We start from the raw sequence: 24533 nt of genomic DNA, 5'->3' as shown, positions 1-24533 counted from the left end.
CTTTGTCTGTGAGTGTCATTTAGGGAGCTGTTTGTGCCTCTGTTTTAAGCAGTGACACTGTGCCACCCTTTGGGATAGGGTATGGAGCTGCCTTTTCCAGATGGGTGAGGATGCAGAATGAAATGAGTAACCAGAACTTAAATGGTAGAGGGAAACAGTTTTTGTGTTTTAACAAAGAAAAATGAAAAGTGTGTGAATGTGCCACTGTAGTATTTTCTGCCATCTGAGAAATAATGGTCTAAAAAAACCAGTGGCATTTCTGGCAGTCCGTCCACCGGGCTGCCATTATTCACTCTAATGCATACGCATCATTCATCATCATTAATCTTTTCCATTCAAGACATCCTATTCTCTGTGAGCTGCCACATTTCAGGTCAGGAGCTGATCCCCTGATGAGCTCAGATACCCTGCATCTTGTCACTTTGCTGCTGCCAGCCCAGTACTGCCCAGGGACCTCGATGGGGGTAAACCTGAAGGAGGAGCAGTGCTGGGGCAGCATCCAGCACAGCATCCCCACAGCAGCACCAAGGCCTGTGCCTGGTTAGGGATAAGGGGGAGAGTTATCAGGTCCTCCAGAAAGTCTGCATTTGCTGTTTCTGCAGGGGTGGCAACACAGTCTTCAGCTGGCATACTTGCTGTCAGATGTGTCTTGTTCGCATCCTCTTATCAGGCATCCCTGCTGTCTTGCTTTTAATCACAGCAGCACGACAGTAGTTGTGGATCAGTGGTAATTAGTATCTGTCTGCAGTGTCCACAGTGTTTTGTCCAGGCTCCTGAATGCTTCCTTTTCAGAGAAGGTGGCCAGTGCCTCATTCTGCCTGAGGCCATATCCAAGATTCAATGGAGTTAATGAAAATAAGGAGGATTTCTGGGGGAAAAAAAAAAGTTAAAAAGAGGATGTTGGTGTCATTTTGGCACACTGTACTCCACAGTAGCATCAGATATTTAGTTACTTGTAAATGGTCAAATCTCTGTATTGCATATGTTGATTTATAGTAAAACAAAATAAACAAAAAAACCAACATACTTCCCTCTTTGGTTTTTGGGTTTTGTTTGTTTGTTTTGTCAGTAAATATAACAAAAGGGTACTTCCCCAGAATATTTTCCCAGCCCACGGTCCCCAGCCATTGCAGTGCTGTTCTTCCTTGGTGTTTCACAAGGTTTTCTAGATATGAATAAGGGTATTTGTTTGGGTTTTTTTTGTTTTTTTGGTTGTTTGTTTGTTTGTTTAGAGTAGGCAAATCAAATACAAAAAACACACTGAGATGTTTCTGCTCTGATGTATCTCACATGCCAAGCACCCAGAGATGAGAAGGATTTTGGAGTCACTGTCTAAAAATATGTTTTCAGAAGCTGCATCACAAATCATCTTCAGATACCTCTTTTACTAGGCAGCAGCATCAACAAGATGTGCGGATGGGATCAGTGAGCTCTTTCCTGTAATTTATGCATTTTGGTACATGATAGCAGCCTTGGAATATGGCAGCTGGCATCAGGGCTTTGTGAAGGCTACAATCACTGCTCACTTTCAAAAATTTTATTCCATATTTGAGACTGGGTGTGCAGCAGTGCTATCTGGATAGCTGGAGTATGATTTTCCACTTCATTGATGAAATGGGTATATTCTCAGCAAAATCCATATTTTACGGCAGGTATGTAAAGTAGAAAAAAAAGGCCATCATTTTATAGCTTTTGAGAGAAAGCTGTGAAAACCAAATGCTGTTGGTTTTCCTTTATTATCCTAATAAAAAAAATACCATGTAAAATATGACTAGGATTTACATACAGTCAGTTGAAAGGTTAGGAAATGGGAGAAGCAAAGTTCGTAGTACAGTGCTGATGCTGTCACTTTCTGCCTTCTGCCTTGGACCAGGGCTGCTCTTGGCTATACTGTCTTCCCTGGGATGCTCTGGTGGGTTCTTTGAGTTTCTTCAGCAGGAGAAACTGATTAAAAACTAGCTCCAATTGTGTGCTGGAGGTAATATGTCAGATTTCATAAGGAAGTCTGTATTGCAAGGAAGTATAGAATCTAGGCCCCAAGTAGAGTGCAATTAAGAACAAAGTTGAAGCAGCAAATTCTTCCCTTGGGTAGGAGCTGTTGTCCCAGAGATCTGCTCCCCACGTGCTGGGGAGGGATGGAAGGCTGGGTGTTGAGGGCAGGATCTACAGGATGGGCAGAGGACCATTATCCTGGATGTCATGGTGGGAAGTGAGAGAGTGCAAAGAGCTGTCTCTTCCTTCCCCATATACACTGTAATGCTGATGCATGGCATGCCTTTCATTTTGTACCACAGCACTTGGGGCCAGAACAACTCTTTGTACCTTTGTATTGCATCAAATCCTGGTGAGGAGCTGAGGCAAGCCTGTTTGGGCCTCAAAGCTACAGTAATGACAATGAAGTCAGTGTGCAGTGTGTCAGTTCCGAGTGCATGTTTTTGGTTCATCACATAGAGTTTCTCATTTGATATTTTCAGGGTTGCTCCTGGCACAATTATGTAGACTGGTTTTACTAAGGAAATGAGGATTCCATATTGTCTCTCCTAATTAATAATTTATTTGCCTACTGGCCATTTCCAGGCCTAGCACTTTTGTCCTGTGGTAGTAACTCTAGCTTGAGTTTTATTTGTATAATTGGTGGCCTTGTTTATTGTTTGAGAACTAACTTTATTTGTGCTTCAACTGTGACTCCCGTAGCTTGATGGATACACATGTCTTTGGGGCGACACATCACCTGTCAGTAAACTGCTATGTGCGTTGAGCGGTATATAGGAATGTATGTTACAGTTAACAATTATCTGTGGGTCAAAAATGTCACCAAGTATCAGAGTGTGAATTTACCATCTAGATGAAAAATAGAAACCTTTTGTTAGAGTACAGTGTCCCTGAAATGTTGAAAGAATAAATGAGTGACTGAGGATTACAAAGCCTATCTGGGACATGTTCACTGGAGACCATCTCGTTTGGCCTTTAATCTCTCTGTTTCTTTAGAATTTTGTTTCATATTTAATAGAAACAGCAAGTTGCTCTAATCCAAGGGTGATTGAGTATAGTTGTACTTACAGTTGTCTACTTGTGGAAAAAATTTCTTTCCATCCCCAATGAGATAAACAATCCCATAGTGTCAATAAATTAGTACAGAAAGTGCAGGTGCTGTGCAGGCTCTGTGTATTGTTCTCTGCTAAGAGTTCTGAAAATATAACTTTTCTTTTTCTTCTTACTTTTTATTCAATTTACTCTTTACACCTGTGCCCTGGGCACTACAGGGATTTCAGAGTTGTGTTTTTTCTCCTCTCCTGGTGCTGTAAATCGTTGCAGTAACCTCCTGACCCAATAAGAACTTGGAGCTTCACCGTGCTCCTCTCCTTTCCTCTAGGAGAACGATCCGAGGCACAGCTCTGCTTATTCCACCACCAAGAAACTGTGATTTGTTTCTCTCAGTGCACTGAGACCTATTTAAAAACTGGGAACATAGCATTGTTTTTAAATTCTGTCAGTCATGGGGAAAGGAAGAGGTCTGTATTCAGGCATTTGAAGAGCAGGTGTCTGTCCCTGTGTGAGTTGTAAGGCATTTCTCAGGGAACACAGGAGCAGAGAGCAGCCCTCCACTTCTTGGCCAGGGACATCATCTCCTTCTCAGTGTTCTGTGGCTTGTCCTGAACTACAGGCACCAGACTTGCATCGCTGTGTATGATCTTATGGCAGAGAATGAATTATGTGTTAACAGGCAGCTTTGGGGCAGCTATGTTTGTGTGCATGTAGTGCCCGGTGCATACTCTGGGATTATGCCTCAGCTCCTGCATGACCTCTTCCCAAAAGAGACATGAGCTGATGTGGCTCATGGCCTGTTTGTGGGATGATGCTCAGTGGCTGTGGTTCAGCTGGCACAGGGTCAGCAGCAGTGCATCAGGCAGCAATATCTATCAGAATTTGGGATCTCACCTTTCTGTTCTGGGATTTCAGTTACTGTGTTAATAACAACTGTCACATCACTGTGCTGTAACTGTTCACTAATTGTTCCTATAATGATTATCATGTAGCTATCCTACGGATAAGTCAGTCTGGACAGGGCTCTGAGTAACCTGGTGTAGCTGTAGGTGTCCCTGTTCATTGCAGAGAAGTTAGAGTAGATGATGTTTAAGGGTCCCTTCCAACTCAAATGATTCTGTGATTCTAGGAAAAGAATCATAGAACACAGGTCTTCTCTTCAGACCCCATGGAGCAAATAATAGGGGAAGTAGCCTGTTGTGAGCCAGCCTGGCTGTCTTCCCATGCCTACGCACTGCCCTCTCAGCACAAGGCTCCAGGCTGCCAGCAAAGCCCTGCTACTTCCTCCTGATCAATTGTGTCAAATTATCTGTAAGCACCGGTCTGGCTGCTATAGCCGGGGAATCAGTCCACATGCAGAAGGCACCAGGAATCCGTGGGAGACAACTGATGCTGTGTGCTGGTAAAAGGAGCAAAAGAAAGAGGCTCCTCCAAAGCCCCCTATTCATAAGCTTAGCACAATAGGGGAAACAATGGTTCAGGAAATTTAAGCCGGCACTGAAAACTGCTCTGCTTTGCTGCTTTTTTACTCAAGGGATGGCTTTTATTCTGAACTGTAATGCTTATGATATTTCAGACATGGCTTGCTTTGCTAGGTCATGTGAATGATGGATATCACGGTATTTGGAGGTTTCTAGTAAATGAAACACACGTGGGGATGAATGCAGATATAGATCACTTGCGTCAAACCCAGTATTATCACAGCTTGGCAAGATATCCTTTGCAAGGGCCTACAGCAATTGAAAAGTGATTAGGATTTTGTTGTATTCTCCCATTCCATTAGCCATCCCATAGGTATACATGAAAGTCTGCCTGGAAGATCCGCCACCATATTCTCACTGGGTGACCAGTGTAATACTAAAGTACAGAATGGCAGCAAAACAAAATTTCAGATGTTTTAAGAGTGTCAGTTCTCTGCACGGTTTTTGTCTTTATCTACTAAACTGGGCAAGACCAGGGTAGCTCCGAAGCAATGGGATAGAAGGGGAATCTTGCACCCATGAATGCCAGGGGCTGGAAGGTCAGAAACTGCCAAAAAAAAAAAAAATGAAGCTGTCTGCAGTGGCCAGAGGAGCTGGATGGGGGTTTCTGGAGAAGGGTTTTGTTATTCTTCAGTAACCTTTCCATGTAGTCCGGCCCAGTGCCCAGATAACACCAGTGGTACCACCAGTGGTGAGTCATTCCCAAGCAGTGATTAGTGCTGCAGTTAACAAATACTGCTTTGCTTCACTTGGGAATAAATCCACCTTCTGACTGCCTGTTGGAACTGAAACTGGTTTTTTCCTGATTCACATTCCTGCTGAGCAGTGTTGCCTTCAGCTAGACCTCTGCTGTGAAGGGGTCAGTGCAATGATGGGGTTTTAGAGTCAACCATGTGCTGTGATGCTGAATGTTTTGCTCATTGCTAGACCTGAGGGGGCTCAGCATCTAACCAGAAGTAGCCCTCACTGGGAAATGCCAATGTGCAGCTCTGAAGCTTTTACCTTACGGAAAACGGTCAATTGAAGGCAGCCTGTGTAAGCTACTGGGGCGTTTACAGAAAGTGAGTTTGGTCACTCATGCAAATTTTTTTTGGAGATCTCTCACTGGCAGTATTTTCTAATAAATGCAAATGAAATCTGTGATAATCCATTTCAAAGCAATTGGGAGCAAGCCATCGTTGTGCAGAGAACATTATTTATACAACTCATAAACCACCGTGATGCTCGTGCATAATTCCTCATGCATCACAGTGACAGAAATTGCCTTCGGGGCCAGAATTTCTGAGGCAGCCTCTCTGTTTTTAAGTTGCAGACGTTGTCACTTCAGCGGCTGACTACTTGATTTTTCAGGTTCAGTTTGATGCACATACAATAGCATCTGCCTGCTGATGCCAGACTGCACCCAAAATGCCTCACTCCTTTTAATAGCAGCAAATAAAATGACAGACTGACAGCTCCAAGCAGCTCTTGATTCTCTTTTTCCAAGTCCTTTTTTACTGCCTCCTGTCCACAGCTCTATTCCCAGCCTTCCCAGATCCTGGCTCAGTATTATAACTCATAGTATATCATGTGCTACATTTATGATTTCTGTTAATTCACACCTTATTCCAGTGTCTTGCTGAACCTCTCATTTAAGTCCATTGATTTACTGCTTGCTGTTCCCCACACGGGCAGTTTCTCTCTCCCTTCTTGCTCTCATTGCTCGGTTTGCAACATTTCCTGGATCTATGCTGAAAGATGTAAATCATCTCTTCCTGTTCTTTCAGTGCTCCTAGGAGAAGTGCAAATAATTGTATCTCTTCCTGCTTTTAGTACTACAGTTACTACATCCAATGATCTTATGGGGAAGTTTAACTTCTAAAACATCAGGCAATTTATTAACCCTGTGTATTAAGTCTCCTTAGTAGCTACGAGGTGTGGTGAAAATCAAACTGCAGTGAAACTGTGGTGGCAGAAAATTTCCATTGAGTAACCTCTTTCCTGAGAGGCTATGTTATCCAAATGACTAATAAAGTCTTGTTTAACTATAATGAAGAAACTTTTTAGTAGACAGCCAGCTCTGGTTAGTCTCTTGAGTATAAAAAGTAGTATAGAAACGTTCCTTCCAGTGTTAATTCATATCAGCTTCTGATGCCGATTTCCTGCACTTCAAAGAGAAATACGCCTTTATTGTACCGTTTTAAACCACTTGGGCTCATAGTGTGTTCCGCCTATTTCTTTTTTCAGTGGCACCCTCTGCCCTCAGTCCTACAGAAATGTCAGCACTGTAGGTTGGTGTTTCATGCACGCATGCAGCCAAGATTCACAGCAGCACATTGGAAAACTGTCACTGCTCTCATAAGGGGATTTAGGGGACTTTGGTCTGAGTACTCCTTCATGGCCATCCCTATGTTTGTAATCCTGCACTGACAGGTGGGTTTTCTCCCCCCGGTAGCCCACTGAGACAAACATTGCATGCATACTCTAATGCAAGCTAGAGTTTAGCCCCTGCATGATGGAAATACAAAGCATTCTCCCAATCCAGCACTGATCAGAAGGTTTTCTCGCAAATCCAGCAGATCGGTGTGAAAATGCTGGAGGTGAGGTCCCGTCTATGGCATTATGTTAAAAGCTTGTTACTCTGGATCTGTGAAATCCATTTTGTTCAGTGAAGAGTGAAGCTCCCAAGGCCAGGTTGCTACCTGCCTGTTTCTTATCATGTGATGATCCAATTCTCCTACCTATATTTTACTTCCCTTCCCTTTACTTTCCATGTGTTATTCCTTACAACCAAGCGGAGGCTCCATTATTGCCCACTGTATACCACAACCAATCCAGCTTCTCAGGTTGGATGTATCCAACCATAGCTCTTTGCTTTGGTTGGAGCAGGATGTTTCTGGGATCGAGCACAAGGTTTTGCATCTCCAGTATCGTTGGTTCTTGTGAACAGAGGCCTCTGTGCAAACTCCTTTCTGACTCCAAGAAGTTACAAACTGAATGCAGCAACCAGACAGCATCCTCTTGCTTCTTGCTTATGCTACTCTTGCCTGAAGTCGGAAAGGGCAATGGTTATGAGAGTAGGGCTGTCCCCATGGCTCTTCAGCCACACTGACCGACCCCACTGACCTGGGGGCTGGGGCAGGCACGGTGGCTGGCAGCTGCTTGCAGTTACATCTCTGTTTCCAGAATGATGCCACACTGAAAATAGAAAATGGGAAAGCAGTAGCTGTTTATCCTGGCTAAGCTCTTGTAGCAGGTTTTCATATGTTTGTAGTGTTTAATGTCTTTTTTTCCTTAAACTGTTTCAGTATCTACCAAAAAAAAAAGAACATTTCTCTAACACAGCTTCATTAGTTATAGGACTTCACGAGATTAAAGTAGAGAGCAGATTAGCAAAACCAAACTGTAATGTGTCTTGGGCATATGGTGCTGCATATGAATGAGTTTTAACTACTTAACTGTGTATAACAAAGAGCAGAAGGAGAGATTTGTCTTAGCGTACCATAATTATAATTTGTAGTAGCTGCATAGCTTAACAGTCAGAAGCCACAAAGCCACGGAAAGCTTTTGCTTGCATTTGCACGGTGTGTGTCCCCAAGTTCATGCCATGTTCTCAGTCAGCTGATGACAGGCATAAGATGGACCTTAACTAATGAGCAGGATGCCTCTCCCTCCTTCTTATTCCTCTTTGCTGGGCTTGTGTTTTGCAGACCTTGTACTGAGCCTTGCTGGCCTCTGGAGTAGAATCATAGAATTACAGAATATCTTGGGTTGGAAAGGACCTCAAAACCCATCCAGTCCCACTCCATGCCATGGGCAGGGCTGCCCCCCAGCAGCTCAGCTGCCCAGAGCCCCATTCAACCTGGCCTTGAGCACCTACTGGGATGGGGCACCACAGCTTCTCTGGGCAGGCTGTTCTAAGTTTGCATCCTCACTTATGCACCTGTAAACTTCAAATACACCCAAAAATGTGCAGTCCAGCCCTGGGTTAACATTGGGTATGGAGTTGGGTATTCTGCCCCTTGGATACAGGAGCTGCACTGGTGTGAGCAAACTCATGACAGCCAAAGGTTGACCTCAGCGTTGTGCCTTGTAGAGTGAACATAAATGGATGTAGTCAGTGGAAAAGGACAGAGTGTTGGGTTTATTGTTAGGGAGCATCATCCTTCAAGCCTTCTCTACTTTTACTGATTGATTGAAAGAATCCTATTTTCTCTTGAGCTATGTCAAAGCCTGCTGTGTTGCTTGTTGGAAGGACAAGCAAGCAGAGCATTTTCTGATCACAAAGATGCTACAAGCTACTGAAGGCCATGTTAGAGGCATAGGCCACTATGAAGGGACCTTGAACTACCTGAAGGAGAGGCACTGCAAGCCAAAGAGCCCTGTATTGGCATCTCCTGTGTGCATGGAGCAGGTTCTAGAGAAGCTGAAACTCTGGGCACCAGCAGAGTGGTGTAGCATCTTTGAATCAGGCAAGTCTGCGGTTTCCAGCTTGCTGCTTTCTAACATCTATTGTACTACTGCGATACGGACATACTTCAACCAACAAAAGTCAAATTTTTGAGGTTTCTAAATAAATCTGTCTTAAAGCAGTTTGAACTCGGTCCTGAAACATAAGGTTGGCAGGGTTGGTGAAACACCAGGCTGAACTCCGCCTACTCCTCCTGAGAAGAGCTGTGCTTTGGAGGTGAGAGGTTTCATGAGCCAAGCAGGTGTGATGACATCGTTCCTATGTCTTAAACATAAACTTTGTTTTAAAAAAAAATGCTTATAAAGTGATGTAAAGATTTGAAATGGCAATCAAATCTAACTTGCATAGTGAATTCAGAAATACAGGGAGAATAGGTTTTTTTTTTCCACCTAGTTTTATCTGGGTTCATTGTGTATTTGCAAGCAAGGACTAACTAGCAACATTATGCCACATAGCTTAAACGTGCCTGACTTTCCATTTTTCTGTTTTGCTTTCCTCTGAGGTCTCCACAATGTGTTTCACATCCACTGTGAGTAACATTCTTGGACTTCTGCCCTGGATTAATCAAACATAAATCACTGCTTCATACCAAAAGAAAGCTTTGCCAAAAATTGTGGTGGTCCAGAGTAGAAGAAAAAGAGGTTTTCTCACCTCTGTGAACTTTTAACTGATTTTATTCCTTTCTTTTTTTGTGTGTGTGGGAAATATTGTGCATTAGAAAACCCACTGACAAGGCCCTGATAATCTTGTTTTCTTAGTGATTAATACCAAAAATTAAACCCCCACTGCTCAGGAGAATATCCCTGCTTTCCCCTCATTTAGTTTTATCGTGGTGGGCTCTGTCAAACTTGCAGACTCAGTGCTTGGCTTATAAATAACCCAGCAATCTTCTGTTTCAGAGTTCCCTGAAGAGAAGAGGCAGCAGAGAAATGCACAAAGAAAAAAAAGCGTTTACCCAGGTAAGGTTTTCAAGAATGTGCAATTCGGATCTAAATCACATGATAGATCTCAACATGTCTTTTTATGGATGTTGACAGGGCCATCAGACACATTAACTAGAGTGCAATTAGGCCTTAATCTACTGAGACTTCCCAGAGATAATGCAGAAGCAATTTAGGACAGGAGTACGATCTCGAAACCATGCAGCGTTCCAGTTTGCTGTACATTCATCAGCAGAGCCAGGCTGAAGGTTTCCTAGAAGAGGAGAAAATCATCTTGCCTCACACAGTAATTGGATCGCAGCTTAGGGAACGGCTAAATTTATACATGGTGCCAAAGTCATTGCACTAAGGAGTGGCTTGGCAGACAGCACGGTCCTCAGATGGCAGCAACTGTTCAATATTACTGCTTCCCCTAGCTCAGGTAAAGGGCAGAGCCTGAGCTGGACCCTTTATCTGCATCCGGACACTGTTTTTTTCTGTTGTCCCCTGGGCTGGTCCTCCTCAGGGCTGTGTTTCCTTTGTTTTTTGTGCTGACAGTGGGAGTTGAAGACTTTCCCAGCAGCCATACGGTTACTGTTTATAGACAGAGGGATGCGGATAGCATTTCCCGTAGCTGCCAAGAGGGAGCCAAGAGTGGCATCATTATCTTCACTAGAGAAAGGTTGAGCCTCCCCTGCTGCCCCTTTGGCAGGCTCAGTGCATGCAACGGAGACGTATGGTTTTCCTTGGAGCCAATGGAGCCTTAAAATCCCATTGATTTGTAACAATAGCTGTAATAAATTAGAACATGGTGCACTTGAAGTGGGCTCCATGTGCAACTGAAGGGGTGCAGTGGGCAGTCCGCAAACTGTAGTCTTCGCCTGTGGGGTAGAGCAGAGCTAGCATCCCTGTGGAGTGTGTACAAATACAGCTTAATCGAACCTTAAAATGGGGCACTGGGCTTTCTTCCTACATCTCCTGTTACAGGGAGTTAAGTCATCAGTGTGGTCAGAAGAAATTTGTTTTCCTTCAAGTGTAAGATACATGTACAAGATATATATGTGAGCACACATGGAAATTACAAATGAAGTCACGGTTGAGTCATTTGGGGTATGTGGGAGGCACTGTCCTTCCTTCCCTCCCTCATTCCTGGAAATACAGAAAAGTGCAGAGAGAATGAATTCATGTGCTTGCTTCCTCTGCCCAAATCCAGACACTGGAGCTCAGGAGTTTGCCTCTGAAAGCCTTTTAAAGGGCTTCACAAAATTAATGGAGTAACCCAGAGTCAGCTCTGCACCACAAGAACATGATTCCAGAAACCACCCAGGGAAAAAGACTTTACACTGTATGCATACATGCATGTACACCATGCAAGCAAAGGATTTGTATTTGAAAATGTGATAGCACTGTACGAGGTAGTCATCTTTTTTTCCAGCAATTCTTTAGGGCAATAAAGATGGAGAAAGAATCTTATATAGTGACATGCTTTATCCAATCAGGGCATGTCCTAGCAGTCTCCCAGCTCTAGGGCATTACCCAGAGCAGTCTGCAAACCTGGGTATCGGTTCAGAGAAATATGCTGTTTGAAACCAGAGCGCACCACACCAAGTGCCCAACCTGGTCCAACAGCCTCTGGATCCTGGGGCACGGCTCAGAGGGGTAAGTGCAGACACAGCCAGGCAAGTTCATAGCACTACTACTACTACTACTTCACCCTAAATAGCTAAAATAGTTTCACACACCTAAACTGAGATACCTCAGGCTGGACGCAAAACAGCTTTGGAGTTGAAGGCTTGGCTTACTTAAGCCCACATTATGAACCTTTTAGTCTTTCTCTTTGTCCCTACTACATATTTAGTGACTGAAAAGTGGCCACAGACTTAGACTGTGTAAATTTGTGCACCTGCATACCTACAGATATGTATAACGTAGAGCAGATCTGGTATTATTAGTTACTGGGAGCTCATCATGAAAATGAGTGGCAACATCACGTCCACATCAGGGCACAGCTGAAATACATGTTAAACTGATTGTCTAGAAGTCATGTAAAAGCAGAGTTGTTAGTCATGCTTACCTGCCTCTAGCAGTACTGAAGAAAAAAGTTTTTATTCAGCAGAATTGCAAAGTGGAGCTTCCTGGGAAGTACCAGGCACCAGGCAAAACACAGAGAAAAGTGGTTCTCCAGCGCAAGGTAGGAGTCTGGTGCTCACCAGGTGCTTGGGTGCTGGTCATACCGCCCTGTTGTCGGACCCACAACCCCGACACGCTTCCCCATCTTCTGCCTGGCAACTCCTGTGAGCCGGTGGTGGTAGAGGAGATGGTGTTGGTCTCTATCTATCTTTGTGTCTTCTTGCCAGAAGAGAAATATCATGTTTGGGAGTTTTTGATCAGCTCCTTGTTCTCATCACATCATTTACATTGCATAATGAATTTAAGTTCCTTTTTTTTCATTTAAATTTCATTTCTTTATCTCCATGCTCTCCATTTGCCTAAATTAGACTGTAGACTCTTTAGGGGCACATCTGGGCTTTCTCTTTTTGCCTTATTTTTTTTTCATTAACATCTCTCTGTAGTGCTGTACAGAAATGTGGTGCAATAGCATGCAAATATGCACTATCAGTAATCATCAATTCCCATTTATCCTTGATAATCCTTAAAACCAGTGATGAGCACCATTAATGACTCTCCATTTTTGCATTGTCATTTGTCCTTTTTTTTTTCAAAGCAGTCTGCCCTACATACACTTTTTAGAAAAGTGTCCACATGCTGGATGTGAAATACAGAAATACATTCAGGCTGAGCCATAGCCCAGCTTTCACCCCTTGGGACTTAAACCTCTTGTTCCTCCAGAACAATGGAAAGACTATATTCTCCTTCTTTTTATATTTTTTTTAATTATATTTTTGGCTTTCATTGTATTTGTTTTTAATTAGTAACAAACTGTGATTTGGCCTTACCATAGTTTGCCTTGTATTTCAAAACTCTACCTGCCTGTGTGGGTGACTTGCCTTCTTGCTCCTTCCTTTCAACTGATCAAGAAATTGCTGATATTTCTGTACACAAAGTTTCAGAGGGACAGATGCATGAAGGTTGGGGTCCTACCCTTCTGGCATGTTTAGATCTCGCTGATAATATCTCCTGGCCATTCTTTTCCTTTGGAAAAAAAAAAAAAAAAAAAAAGCTGTCTGGGGAATGGGATTTTCAGTAGTCACATTCCCTTGTTGAGAAGCGTGGGTGATCTGGAGCTTTCTCACTTTTTTTATGGGATCCATATTTAGTAGGTGAGATTAACATCCATCAGCTCTGTTGTTCAGTGTGAGGCTTGTGTTTGTTTAATGAAAAATACATTGTATGTTTCAGCTCTTTCAAAAAAAAAAAATTACAAATGCGGTATTTATTTTTTCCATAGACAAAACCTAGCAATAAAATGATGTCATTAGAAGAATAGTTATAATTGTTTTTGTCCTGCTATAATAACATGCTACCTCCAGAGAAGCCTTGAGTTTGAGCTGTGCTGCAATGATGGGCCTGATCCCAAATCCACTGAAGCTCTTCCCTTTGCATCAAAAGCTTCAGAATGCACAGTGCGTTGTGTCAAGTATGGGGCAGTGAGTGCTATTGGTACTGCTTGCAATCAGTCCAACCAGAAGCTCCTGGAGGAGCTGCCTGTACCGCTCAGAGCCCTGGGTAGGATGTGCACATGGGCTGCTCATCACCTTGGGCATCGTTGCAGCTGCTGTAGGCGGTGGCACTGGCTGCTGGGCTCCTGCAGCCAAAGTTGGACAGCAAGCATGGAGAAGGACACTGAATCACATAGTAAGGAAAATGCCAGATGCAATTATTTCCAAGCTTTTAACAAACAAGTAAGGAAATACTTGAGTGCTGTTTTACAGCAGTGCTCTGTATGTACTTTTCCCTGTAATCTTTTATGGGATACTTAATTTGCAATTCAAACTCATCAAGAGGAAAGCATTTTGCACACGTGTGTCAGCATGGCAAGGAGATGTATATATGTGAAAAGAGAGAATGGAAAAAAGAAACGTCTCCTGGACTTGTAGTTGGTTATATGCATCTTGCCTTCATTCATACAGAACTCACATTACTAGTGCCAGAAACACAACCAGAATTTTAGTTAGTCAGCTGATGTCAGCTTTCTGATAAGCAGACTTCTGCTTATCACAAAAAACCACACATTAATAGAAACTTTGACTGTTGCTTAACCATATGATGGAATTAGCATAAAAGTTGTTTGTTTGTTTGTTTTTACTATTTAGTGTTTTAAAATCACATGAAGCTTGAAGCAAAATCAGTAGGAAATATGATGAATTTAGAAATACGCAATCGATTACTTCTGTGTCTGTATTAACAGACAGTATTTAACAGCTGAAATTACAACATAATTCATAATTAGTATATATTTAAATAAGATGAGGAGAAATTAATCGAGGTAACATAAAAAACACCATTACCAATGTGCAAAGACTGTGTACTTTAGAAATTAAATTATTTCCTCCAACTGCTGAGCCATAATTAGTTTTGTAATTTTTTGCTTCTAATAGGCTGATCTGAGTGAACAATTAACATCAATCTTGTAATCTTCTGGATTTGGTTGCCATTATTAGGAATTGTAACAAAATGGTAATTGTGAAAGACAACAGTGCCACAGAGACTGAATCGAAGTTTCCATAGATAATTGCGCATATGTCCACACGGCCTAACAACAATGATGAAATCTGCTGTCTCAAGAGATCGTCTTTCAAAGCCTGCCTTCCATTATGCTGCTAATGCTGATAAATGTGTCTCTTATAAGGCCAAGTGCCTGTATCTCCATGACAATTCATGAAAGTGATTCATGCAAAGAAATTGTTCATCAGCTTAGAATTTACTTATCCTCATCTCTTATTTCAGCACAATTACAGCACAATGCACACTGGAGTTTTCATCAGTGACATTTAGGACTTCAAAATGCCCAACTCCAAAAAAAAAATATTAAACTCTTATTTAATGCACTGGTACTTCTAGAAAATAATGCAGATTTTCACATGGGATGGGTTTGAACATGACTGTGATTTAATGATTTTTTTCCTTTTTTTTTTTTTTTTTTTTTTCCCTTGTGTTTTCCCTTGTGAGCAGTTGTCTGTAGCAGGAAGAGTGGTCACATGCTGTTCCATCCTAATAATAACAACAGCAATGACAACAGTAGTGCTTCCTATGCTGAAAGGGAGCTGGATACTCCATCTGTTTCACAGTGTTGTGAGATCCAGTTGAAGAACACAGTGAAGTGCTTCTTCCCTTTGGAGGCCTACTGTGCAGCTTACATGTTTTTGTGCTTCACAAACTGAATATGCCCAAGGTTTGGGATTATGACAGGGAAATTTGTTAGAGTAGTCTTAATTTCATGATGCTAAAAGTGAGCAAATGTAGCATGAAAAATAAATGGAACAGAAAGTGCCAACAGATCTCTATACCTTTCCAATGTAATCATTCTCGTTTTCCATAAAAATTTGCTCAGTATTTGTGAAAAACTAAACACTGAGCACCAATGAGCACCTTTGCACTGGCACTCCTGCATCACTGAACACTTGCACCTGATTTTTATTTCTCTATTTAACTCTGGTCAAGCTGCTTTGCAAATTTAACCAGGACCAAACCATGAAACGTGTCAAATGTGTGGTTTGTGTGGCACTGTCTCTGTATTGTTTGACTTCCTAGCAGACGTGGCTCAGAGGGTGGGAAGGGGAAGATTTTGGAAAGCTTGAAACACTGCTTGTGCTTCTCTTCTAACGTTGTTTTGGTGGGGGGCTTGTTCTTGGCAGGAGGACAGTGCTGATTTGAAGTGTCAGCTTCAGTTTGCCAAAGAGGAGGCAGCGCTGATGCGTAAGAAGATGGCCAAGCTGGGGAGAGAGAAGGATGAGCTGGAGCAGGAGCTCCAGAAATACAAATCCATCTATGGAGATGTGGACAGTCCTCTACCTACCGGAGAGGCTGGAGGCCCGCCCAGTACCAGAGAGGCTGAGCTGAAGCTTCGGCTGAAGCTGGTGGAGGAGGAGGCCAACATACTGGGCAGGAAAATAGTGGAACTAGAGGTGGAGAACAGGGGGATTAAAGCTGAGATGGAGGATATGAGATGCCAGTATGAGAAAGAATGTCTCAGCAGGGACCACATTTCAGGCATTCCTACCTCACCCTATGGTGACTCTGTGGAGTCGGCCACAGAGCTGCGCCGACACCTGCAGTTTGTGGAAGAGGAAGCTGAACTGCTGAGGCGGTCAATTTCCGAAATCGAGGATCACAACAAACAGCTAACGAACGAGCTGAACAAATTCAAGTTTGAGCCGGGCCAGGAGCCGGGCTGGCTGGAGGATGCAGCGTCCAAGTGTGGCGGGCCATTGCAGGAGGAGCTGAAGTCTGCCAGGCTGCAGATCAATGAGCTGAGCGGGAAAGTGATGAAGCTGCAGTACGAGAACAGGGTCCTGATGTCCAACGTGCAGCGGTATGACCTTGCTTCCCACCTGGGCCTGCGCACTTCCAGCCCCAGGGACAGTGATGCTGACAGCGATGCGGGTAAGAAGGAGAGTGACAGTGAAGAAGGTCGCCCACTCCAACCAAAGAGAGAGGGGCCGATCGGGGGTGAGAGTGACTCTGAGGAGATTTATGAGAAGACATCAGGTTTTGGGAGTGGGAAGCCGTCAGAAGTCAGTGACCTGTGCTCCACCGACTTCATGCGAGCAAAAGAGGACTCTGAATCTTTAATTAACATCAAACGTGAGGCTGAGCGCCTCGAAAAGACCGTAGATCGTCTTATCACTGACACAGACAGCTTGATTTATGATGCAAAGGTGCATATAACCAGCAGCCCATCCACTGAGCAAGATTTCAAAAGTGATGAGCAAAAGGAAGAAGATAAGCATGAACCAGAGCTTCTGGACACCATCAACGCCAGGATGAAATCTTTCCGGAAAGAGCTACAGACCTTCCTGGAGAAGGTTGATCACATAGGGGAGGGCCTTAAGGAGCAGGTGGAGGACCTCTCACCTCTTCCCCATCTCACAGAGTCTTCCAGTTTCCTATCCACGATGACGTCCATGTCACGAGACTCTCCCATTGGTAACCTGGGGAAGGAGTTAATCACAGACTTCCAGGTAGGCCAACCCCTTGTTTGCCTTCTTTCTGTTTATCGTTTCTCTTTCTTGCTGGCATTGCTACCCTAGAGCTAATTTTTCTTACAGCTGCTTTGTTATGATTTCAGACCTGCAATATATTAAAGCGTGTAATGTTAAACAGACACTTTTATAGGATTTTTCTTTTGTTTGTTTGCACAACTCTTTTGATTTAGAGGCGGTTCCTCATGGCAAAAAAAAAAAAAAAAAAAAAAAAAAGGCTAATCCACTGATAATATGGAGGTCTGTGTTCTTTTTGTCTGTAACAGCAGTGTTTCCCTGTGAAAGAGGAGATTAATTAAAAAAAATATCCTAATGAAAGTAATTTAGCAGCCTTTCTAAGAAATGCGTGGAGGTCTTTATTGTGCTCTCCGGTAAAAGGGTCAGGCATGTTCTCAAAAGCCTTGCCAAAAGAACCCAACCCAACCACCGTTTTCTAAGTGATATGTTTTGAAAAGCCTGCTTACAGCTCACTCCCCTAACCGAGCAGCGGGTGAGAAGCACTGTAGCCAGCGAAGGACTGCCTTGCCTAAAGCCTTGCCTATGGGCGCATGTCTAAACTGCCACAGCTGCCACACTGGATATGGCTTTTCTGCACAGCACAAGTAAGGAAGGAAGAGCTTTGTATCCCGTATCCTTCATGACTTGTATGCTTGCTGTTGGTTTGACTCATGCATCCTCATTGCATGCGCCTCATAACCAGTGTTTGCATTCTTTTTTCCTCTCTTTCTCTTTTTTGCTTTTCAGATGTTTCAGCCCATCATTTTGCTCATCCTCATTTTGGTTTTGTTCTCTTCACTTTCTTATGCCACTGTATTTAAGTTGTTTTTTCTGTTCACGCTTTTCTTTGTCTTGTAGTTTTTCAGTCGTCTACCTTACCCATTTTTGTTTTCTTTATTCCCTCCTGTCCTTTTGTTCTTTTGTTACAAACTGCCCATGCACCTAACAGTCCAAACTGAGGGATCAGAAGGAGTGGCAGCTCAAACAAGATCGTGGAGAGGAGCGAGAAATTCACCACCAGCGAGTCATCACCGACCCACACCGCAGAGCTGATGGAGACATAAAACTCTACAGGCCAGGAGACAAGGGCTGTTTCAGTCTAGAGGTCAGCAAAGCAGCCCCCTTGCTCACTGCCTCCTGCTGCCTTAGCCAGGATATAAGGAATAGAAGCCAGGGGCTGGGGAAGTAAATTGGACAAGACACAGCACTTGTGCTGTGAAAGTTTTGGTGACCTCTTTTCTCCCTCGTATAATTTCAGAGAAGCAAATTATTTCTGACTGTGGACTGGTCAACCTGCTCCCAGTAGTTGCAATGTGGGAAAATATGCCTCAGGGACTAAGTGCAATTAAGTATAGTAACAAAAAACCTTAAAAGAGATTTTAATCCTTAACATCAAATTGTGCTTCTGTGACTCCAGATTTCATTTAGTTGGATCTTTTCAATCTGGAAAGTCTACAGATAGCGAGCACTTTGCATTTTGTGTAGCAGTATTCTGTGCAGGAAAGCGTTTGGTGCTGGTGTGCATGGGAGCACAGCAATCTGCAGCTTAAAAGAAAAAGCTTATTTAAAGCAGAATTCTCCATTGCTTTGGTTGTTGAGTACTTTTCCATTCATCAAAGCCATTGATCAGTTTTTATTTAAATCGTCATCCATGCAGAGGTCATATCAGCCTCAGTGAGTATCTCTAAAGAGTTTCTCTTGAACATAGTTTCTCGTGAACATAGATTGTTCAGACACCACAACTCATCTTGAAAAAGACAATTTCCAGTCTGTCCTAATAAAAGCAAGGTTGGAAACTTTTTCTGCAGGCCACCAGCAGGCCAAATCCACCTTGAAACTGTGGTGGGTAAAGTAGTTGCTAGCAAGGGAGGATTTTTAACATGCTTTTTAATGCTAAAGACACATGCAAAGAGGCCTTAGTAAGTCTGAAGCCCCTGATTAAATCTGGAAAAAGGAGAATGCTGACTGGCGCAGCTGTGTTTGTCACTAAGTGATAATAAGCACCAGAAAGTAGGGGTAGGAAGAGGGAGCGTCAGGGTGGCTGGTAGCCAAACAGCAACATGTTTTACTGAATGCCAAAGAGAGAGTGGCTCTTCATCTTAACGCAGGTAATTCTTTGCTGGTTTTTGTTTTGTGTGTTTTAAACTACCCTGATAGTGTAGCGTTTTGGCAGCACTGAAATAATTAATTTGTTCAGAAGATTCTCTGTCAACTTCTCACACTTACCAGCCATAACAAGCCTCAGAAAGGATATCTGTTCAATCCAGAACACTGTAAGTCTCTGGCTGAAAGGTAAAATCTTTCTTCAGCTGCCAAAGAGGAAAATGAGGTAGAGTGCAGTTGAGTGTGGATCCTTTTGCAATTGTGTTGGTCCGTAGTCATGTTAGATTAGGTCAGAAAATGATCAAAGGAAATGTTTACAATATTTCTGTTTAAATTGTCATTTTTGTTTAATTCCGTCTTGCCTTAGATTGGGCACATTATTATATTGCCATGCATATGTGAGTCCTCTGTTAAGATTGGAGATTTGAGTACTTTGGGCACAATCTTTTTTTTTTTACTTTCCCAAGATGAGATGGTATGTAAAGTGTGTACAGAAAACTGTTTAAATACAGGTTGAGTAGATCTGACCACCGTCTGACAGGGAATGAGCCAGTAAGTATAATCAAAGGTAGAAACTATCCAGTTAGGGTGGATATGTGCTCAAAAGGTGAGCAAGGATGGAGTTTAAGGGTCCCGAATGTGAAAATCTTTAAAAACAGTGTGCTTAATTCAGTCAGGTTTACTTAAACAACAAAGAACGCTGCAAGAATGCATTGCTTTATACTGAAACTTTTCAGTGGGTGGACAGCCAGTAGAAATCCTATAGTCTATAACAGTTAATGCTATCTGAAGCAGAAGATTCCTCCAAATAATTTTGAATATTATCAGTCTAATCCTTTATTAATACCATGCACTGCATTAGCAAAAAAAAATCTACTATTCCTTTATGCCAGACAAAAGGAAAAAAATAATTTTCAAATACCAAAGGGTTTTTTTTTAATTACCACAGACATTTCAAATGGAGACTCAAACCTTTCCATTCCCACATATAAGCTACTATCTGCTTTAGTTTGTGAAATGATCGCGTTGTTCAGTGAGTCATATTGATTGACGGTCTTCTCACTGTCCGTGGGCTTTCAGCGTGAGAAGACATTTCATTTCAGTTAGGCAAATGATTTCTTGATAGGCAAACAAAATCACCTTTTCCAAAGTGAATTTTAAATTGAAAATGTCCCAAGCAATGCTGAGCAGCTTCCATTTAGCTATTTTCCCTGTTTTTAAAAATAAACATCGCAGGAGCCTAATTGTTTGATTAAGAACAATAAATGCAAACTGAGTTCTGCTTGAAACTACCCTGTAGCCTAACTGTAAACATCTGCCTTTGTTTGGTCTGTGCACTGCAGTTGTTAGTGCAACAGTATTATTAGAATGTATTTGCGTATTAAAGAGGTGGGTTAGAGTCATGGTCCAAGGGAAATTATGTCTTGAAATTGACTTAAGAGCAGGGTTTTGTTTTCTTTCTGAAACAAGCTGTTCAGCTGCTGTTGCAGGAGGCTGGAGACCGTTGTGGTAGATGTTCAATCCATTATTCATGACTTCAGCAGAGCGGAGTTATGGTGGGAGGGGGAAACCATTTTTCACCACCCAAAGAAAGGCGAGTGATCAGGCGAGAGCTGCCACAACTGAAAGGCATGGAGGAACTAAAAACTCCACAGTGCTTTGTGGAGTAAATGCCAGGTACAAATCAAATGATTAGTATGGCAGTGAATGGAAGCCAGTGCAAAATACAATAAATAATTTTTTCGTCTGGTGAATTTTACCCTTTCAACCTTTCATAAACAAAATGCAGCTTCTTTAAAGCTTTAAAGCAGGCTGCAGAGTCCTCATGTTTATTCAGAGATAATAAGACATTCTAGAGAAGAAAAAAAATCACTCTTTCAAAGGACCAAATACATCTTACTGCAGTGTTTGGTACCAGATGCACTAAAATATAGCCGTATTTCTTAGCAGATTCTGATTGTTCAGTGACAGGGTGCTGTTTCTGCACTTACTGGGTGTGTATCACCTAATGCAAAAGTACTCATCTTTGCATTTTATATTTGGGTACTGTGATTATTTTCATGCACAACCTTTAAAAACTCACAAATTTATTTGTATGTACAAAAACACCACCAAATTTCAGTTCCTCGAATTTTATGGAAAAAGAATCACTGATTTGAGTTAACTTAAAAGGTTCAATTTGAATTAGAATAAAAGCAGGTATGGCAGGAAAGATGAGAGCGTGTCTTCAGAAGAAAGTTTTCCATAAGGTAGATCTAGTAGTAGATGAGAAGAATTCATACTGAGCAATAATTTCTTCTAGACCATTCTTAATCTGTTTATCCCTTTTTCTTACCTATTGTGCCCATAAGAAATATGAAGCAACTGTATTACTGTGAATTAATTTCTGGGTTAAGTGTGAACCAATCAGATTCAGTGGTGTTCAAGTTAGGCAAGTCACTTTACCACCTGCTTTGAATCAAATCTTCAGTATGGATCCGTTTTGGACACGTCAGAATTTCGATCTGTATCTTGGATATTCTATTTTTAGGTAGTTTTAGAGTCTGTACTCCTTCCGTGCAACTTTCATAATTCCCCTTGAGAGCTTTTCAGCTGCGTGGCTTTCACAGCAGCTCCAGCCATGCACTGAAAATTTGCACATCCTTTTCTTCTGCCCTATTTTAAGATTTTGTTTTCCCAGAAAGGAAATAGTGGATGTTTTCTACACTGTGATATTTCTTTATTTTAATAAATAAATAAATAAATAAAAAGAGGAAGAAGAAAAAAAAAAAAAGAAAAAAAATATAGGCATGACATATGCATATCTTAATGTGCACTATGCCTCCAATTTAAAGTTGTGGGAAGAAGAAAGACAAGCTGGAGCTGACTGTACTTCTTCCCACCAAGATTAGGGGCAGCAAGAATAATTTACTTTGATGAATTGTGTTCTTTCTTGCTATGCAATGTTCCCTAAAGGTTAACCATATAATGACTTAAAAGACCCTTTATCATGTAAATCCAGATATCTCAGCCCTCACTGAAGTCTGTATACTATCCATACAGTGAGATGGATTTACAAAGACTGGGAGCAAAGTCTTTTTGTGTTTTTGTAGAACCGGAGACTGTTCACAGGGAAATAACCACACAGTACCTGTTGTGCACTTGCAAATGGAATATAGATCATATATTTTTAAATGGGGGAGGATAAAAGTACATCTTCAGAAGTAGCCTCTAAGGATTCAGTTAGATGTGTATTGCATGTCGAAAGTAATATAAAAGGCACTGGAAGTTCCTATCAATCTGCTTTACTGTACGCAAGCAATGATCAGCTGTAAAGTGTAAAAAAAAGTAGTCGTTCTTAGAGTGTGTGGTCTAAAGCACTGTAAGATGGCAGCAGGTCAGCAGCATAAAATGTTCTTCTTCAGTCTTCCTTGCAATTGTACACAAATACTGGAGAGCATCTTTCTACCCTGCCTCCCCAGGTCTTAAGGTGCTCCATCCATTTTGAAAAAAGGCTGCAAAGAATGATTTTGTGGAATCTAATGTTCATGATTGTTGCGTATAATTCAATTCAGAGACAAACAGAAGTTTGAATTAGCTATGGTAAAATAGAGAAATCATACAAATAAGACCAAGCCATACCTCATGGTAATCATAGTAAAACAGTCAGCAGAATTGTGGAATGTATGAGCCAGAATATAGCTTGAAAAGCCTTCAACTTGCCAAGAGAGTCAGAAAAGTGTTGGTGGAATGAGCTGTGGTGATGACCCCCAAACTGTGGATGACATTGACTATCCTTGTGTGGTAAAGATAGCGGCATCAATTAGCTTGTTCTGGAGAGATACCAGGTGAGACAAGATGGCTTAGCAGAAGGATTTGGTTCCATCTATCTGGGATGACAAGGGTGGAAGTAGGCGTGGAAAAGTGATAACTGGGTTTTTTTGGAAAACTTTTGGTTGTTGTGGAGCTGCAGATGAAGTTCAAATGTTTCTGTGATGCTTTGATGGAGTAGCATTAGCCTGTAGTTCCTACTGTAGTGTGTTTCTGTGTCTTGTAGTGAGTTTGTGTCTGTTACTGTGATGTCAGTATGTTGTGTGGTGGCCCTCACATTCAGGGCATTTCCTATTCCTCCTGTAGCACACCCATTACTGAAAAAAAGGAGACAAAGAATGGAAGTCAGCAGGATATCAATTTCTGTGTTAATTTTGTAGCAGTGTTGTTTTCCAAAACAAAACAAAACCACAATTGTGCCACAGACTGAACCCAGCTGCTTATATGGAGCATACAAGCATCCACCAATGCACTATCAGGTGCCTGAGCTGCACATACAAATATCACTTGATCCACTTTTATGTATTCTTCATTTATTATCCAGATATTTAGCAGTAATCCATTAGGCCCTTAAGCAGCCTTATCTCCCTTGATTTGAGCAGTACTAATCCCACTGCTCCTAATAGACATGACATTATGTGAAATGATAGGCTATGAAGAGCCCTCAGGTTGCGCTGGAAGTAGAATGTTGTGCTGCTCTGCAGTCATGCATTAACTGCTTTTCAACACATTTACCACTTATAAAAATATATCATACTTAAACAGGCAAAGCAATTGTAAAAGGATTTACACTCTTGAGTGTGCATGTAATAGTATATTTGCCTTTATGATGCATTTAATCTCCCCTAGTAATTTCAGAAGCTATCGCATAATGCTAGTGCCCAGGTTTCCTGGAATTTGGCTTTGCATGAGCTGCATGTTTTTTAAAAAAACTGCATTTTCATATTCTAATTTTGCAGACAAAAATATTCCCAGTGTATATGTAACTGTGTAATCCCAATTAGCATTAGTTTAAATTGCAACATGTGATCTTGTAGCAAATTGTTGTTCATTGGAAAACACAAATGTGAAATGAATAGTGAAAAAGTCAAACCTTTCCTTCCTGGTAAAAGCTTTTGCTGCTCTGATTCAGTTTCTAATTTCAGGAGTCCAAAGACAAATTACCTTTCTAGCTGCCAAAATATGTAGTTCTATGATTGTAGACAGAGTCTCTCTAATATCAGTTATACTTTATGTATAGTTTAAATTAACAACATATGAATTTTTACGAGAATTGTGCTGTTTTCATTTCTTGAGGCAAACTACAAGATATTTTTACATGATTATTACCCATGGGAGGGAGTTGCCATGTGTAACTGCTTTTGTCAGATAGACTTGGCACAATTCTGACTGATTTTGAATTCACGGAAACACACATTTTTAAAATTAGACCAGAATTAACTAGGTACACTGGTTCTTGTTTACCACGTACCTAAAAAGTGGGTGAGACAATTAATGACAGTTATGCTCTTGGTCACCTTCTGATGCCTTTTGGGGTGCTGAAAGTGTCACTTCTTCATGTACA

The 24533-nt window shown here is 41.9% G+C and overlaps 1 protein-coding gene across 7 annotated transcripts in view; it reads left to right on the top strand.

Annotated features, from left to right (window-relative positions):
- The window catches only part of MTCL1 (microtubule crosslinking factor 1), a 100439-nt gene that overhangs the window by 40914 nt on the left and 34992 nt on the right, over nucleotides 1-24533 (top strand). For 3 of the 7 annotated variants that reach the window (XM_085220797.1, XM_085220792.1, XM_085220795.1), the window contains exons 4-7: nucleotides 9876-9935; nucleotides 12010-12087; nucleotides 15713-17038; nucleotides 18006-18161. In XM_085220797.1, coding sequence (XP_085076923.1) covers nucleotides 9876-9935; nucleotides 12010-12087; nucleotides 15713-17038; nucleotides 18006-18161 — 1620 coding nt within the window. The remainder of the gene's footprint in view (nucleotides 1-9875; nucleotides 9936-12009; nucleotides 12088-15712; nucleotides 17039-18005; nucleotides 18162-24533) is intronic. The other 4 variants (XM_085220799.1, XM_085220796.1, XM_085220793.1 and 1 more) reach the window with 3 other exon arrangements.

The sequence above is a fragment of the Meleagris gallopavo genome, chromosome 3 (genome assembly GCF_905368555.1).
Source record: "Meleagris gallopavo chromosome 3, MGAL_WU_HG_1.1, whole genome shotgun sequence".
Taxonomy (NCBI): domain Eukaryota; kingdom Metazoa; phylum Chordata; class Aves; order Galliformes; family Phasianidae; genus Meleagris; species Meleagris gallopavo.
The sequence above is the reverse complement of the archived record's forward strand: the minus strand, read 5'-3'. Positions and strand labels throughout refer to the sequence as shown.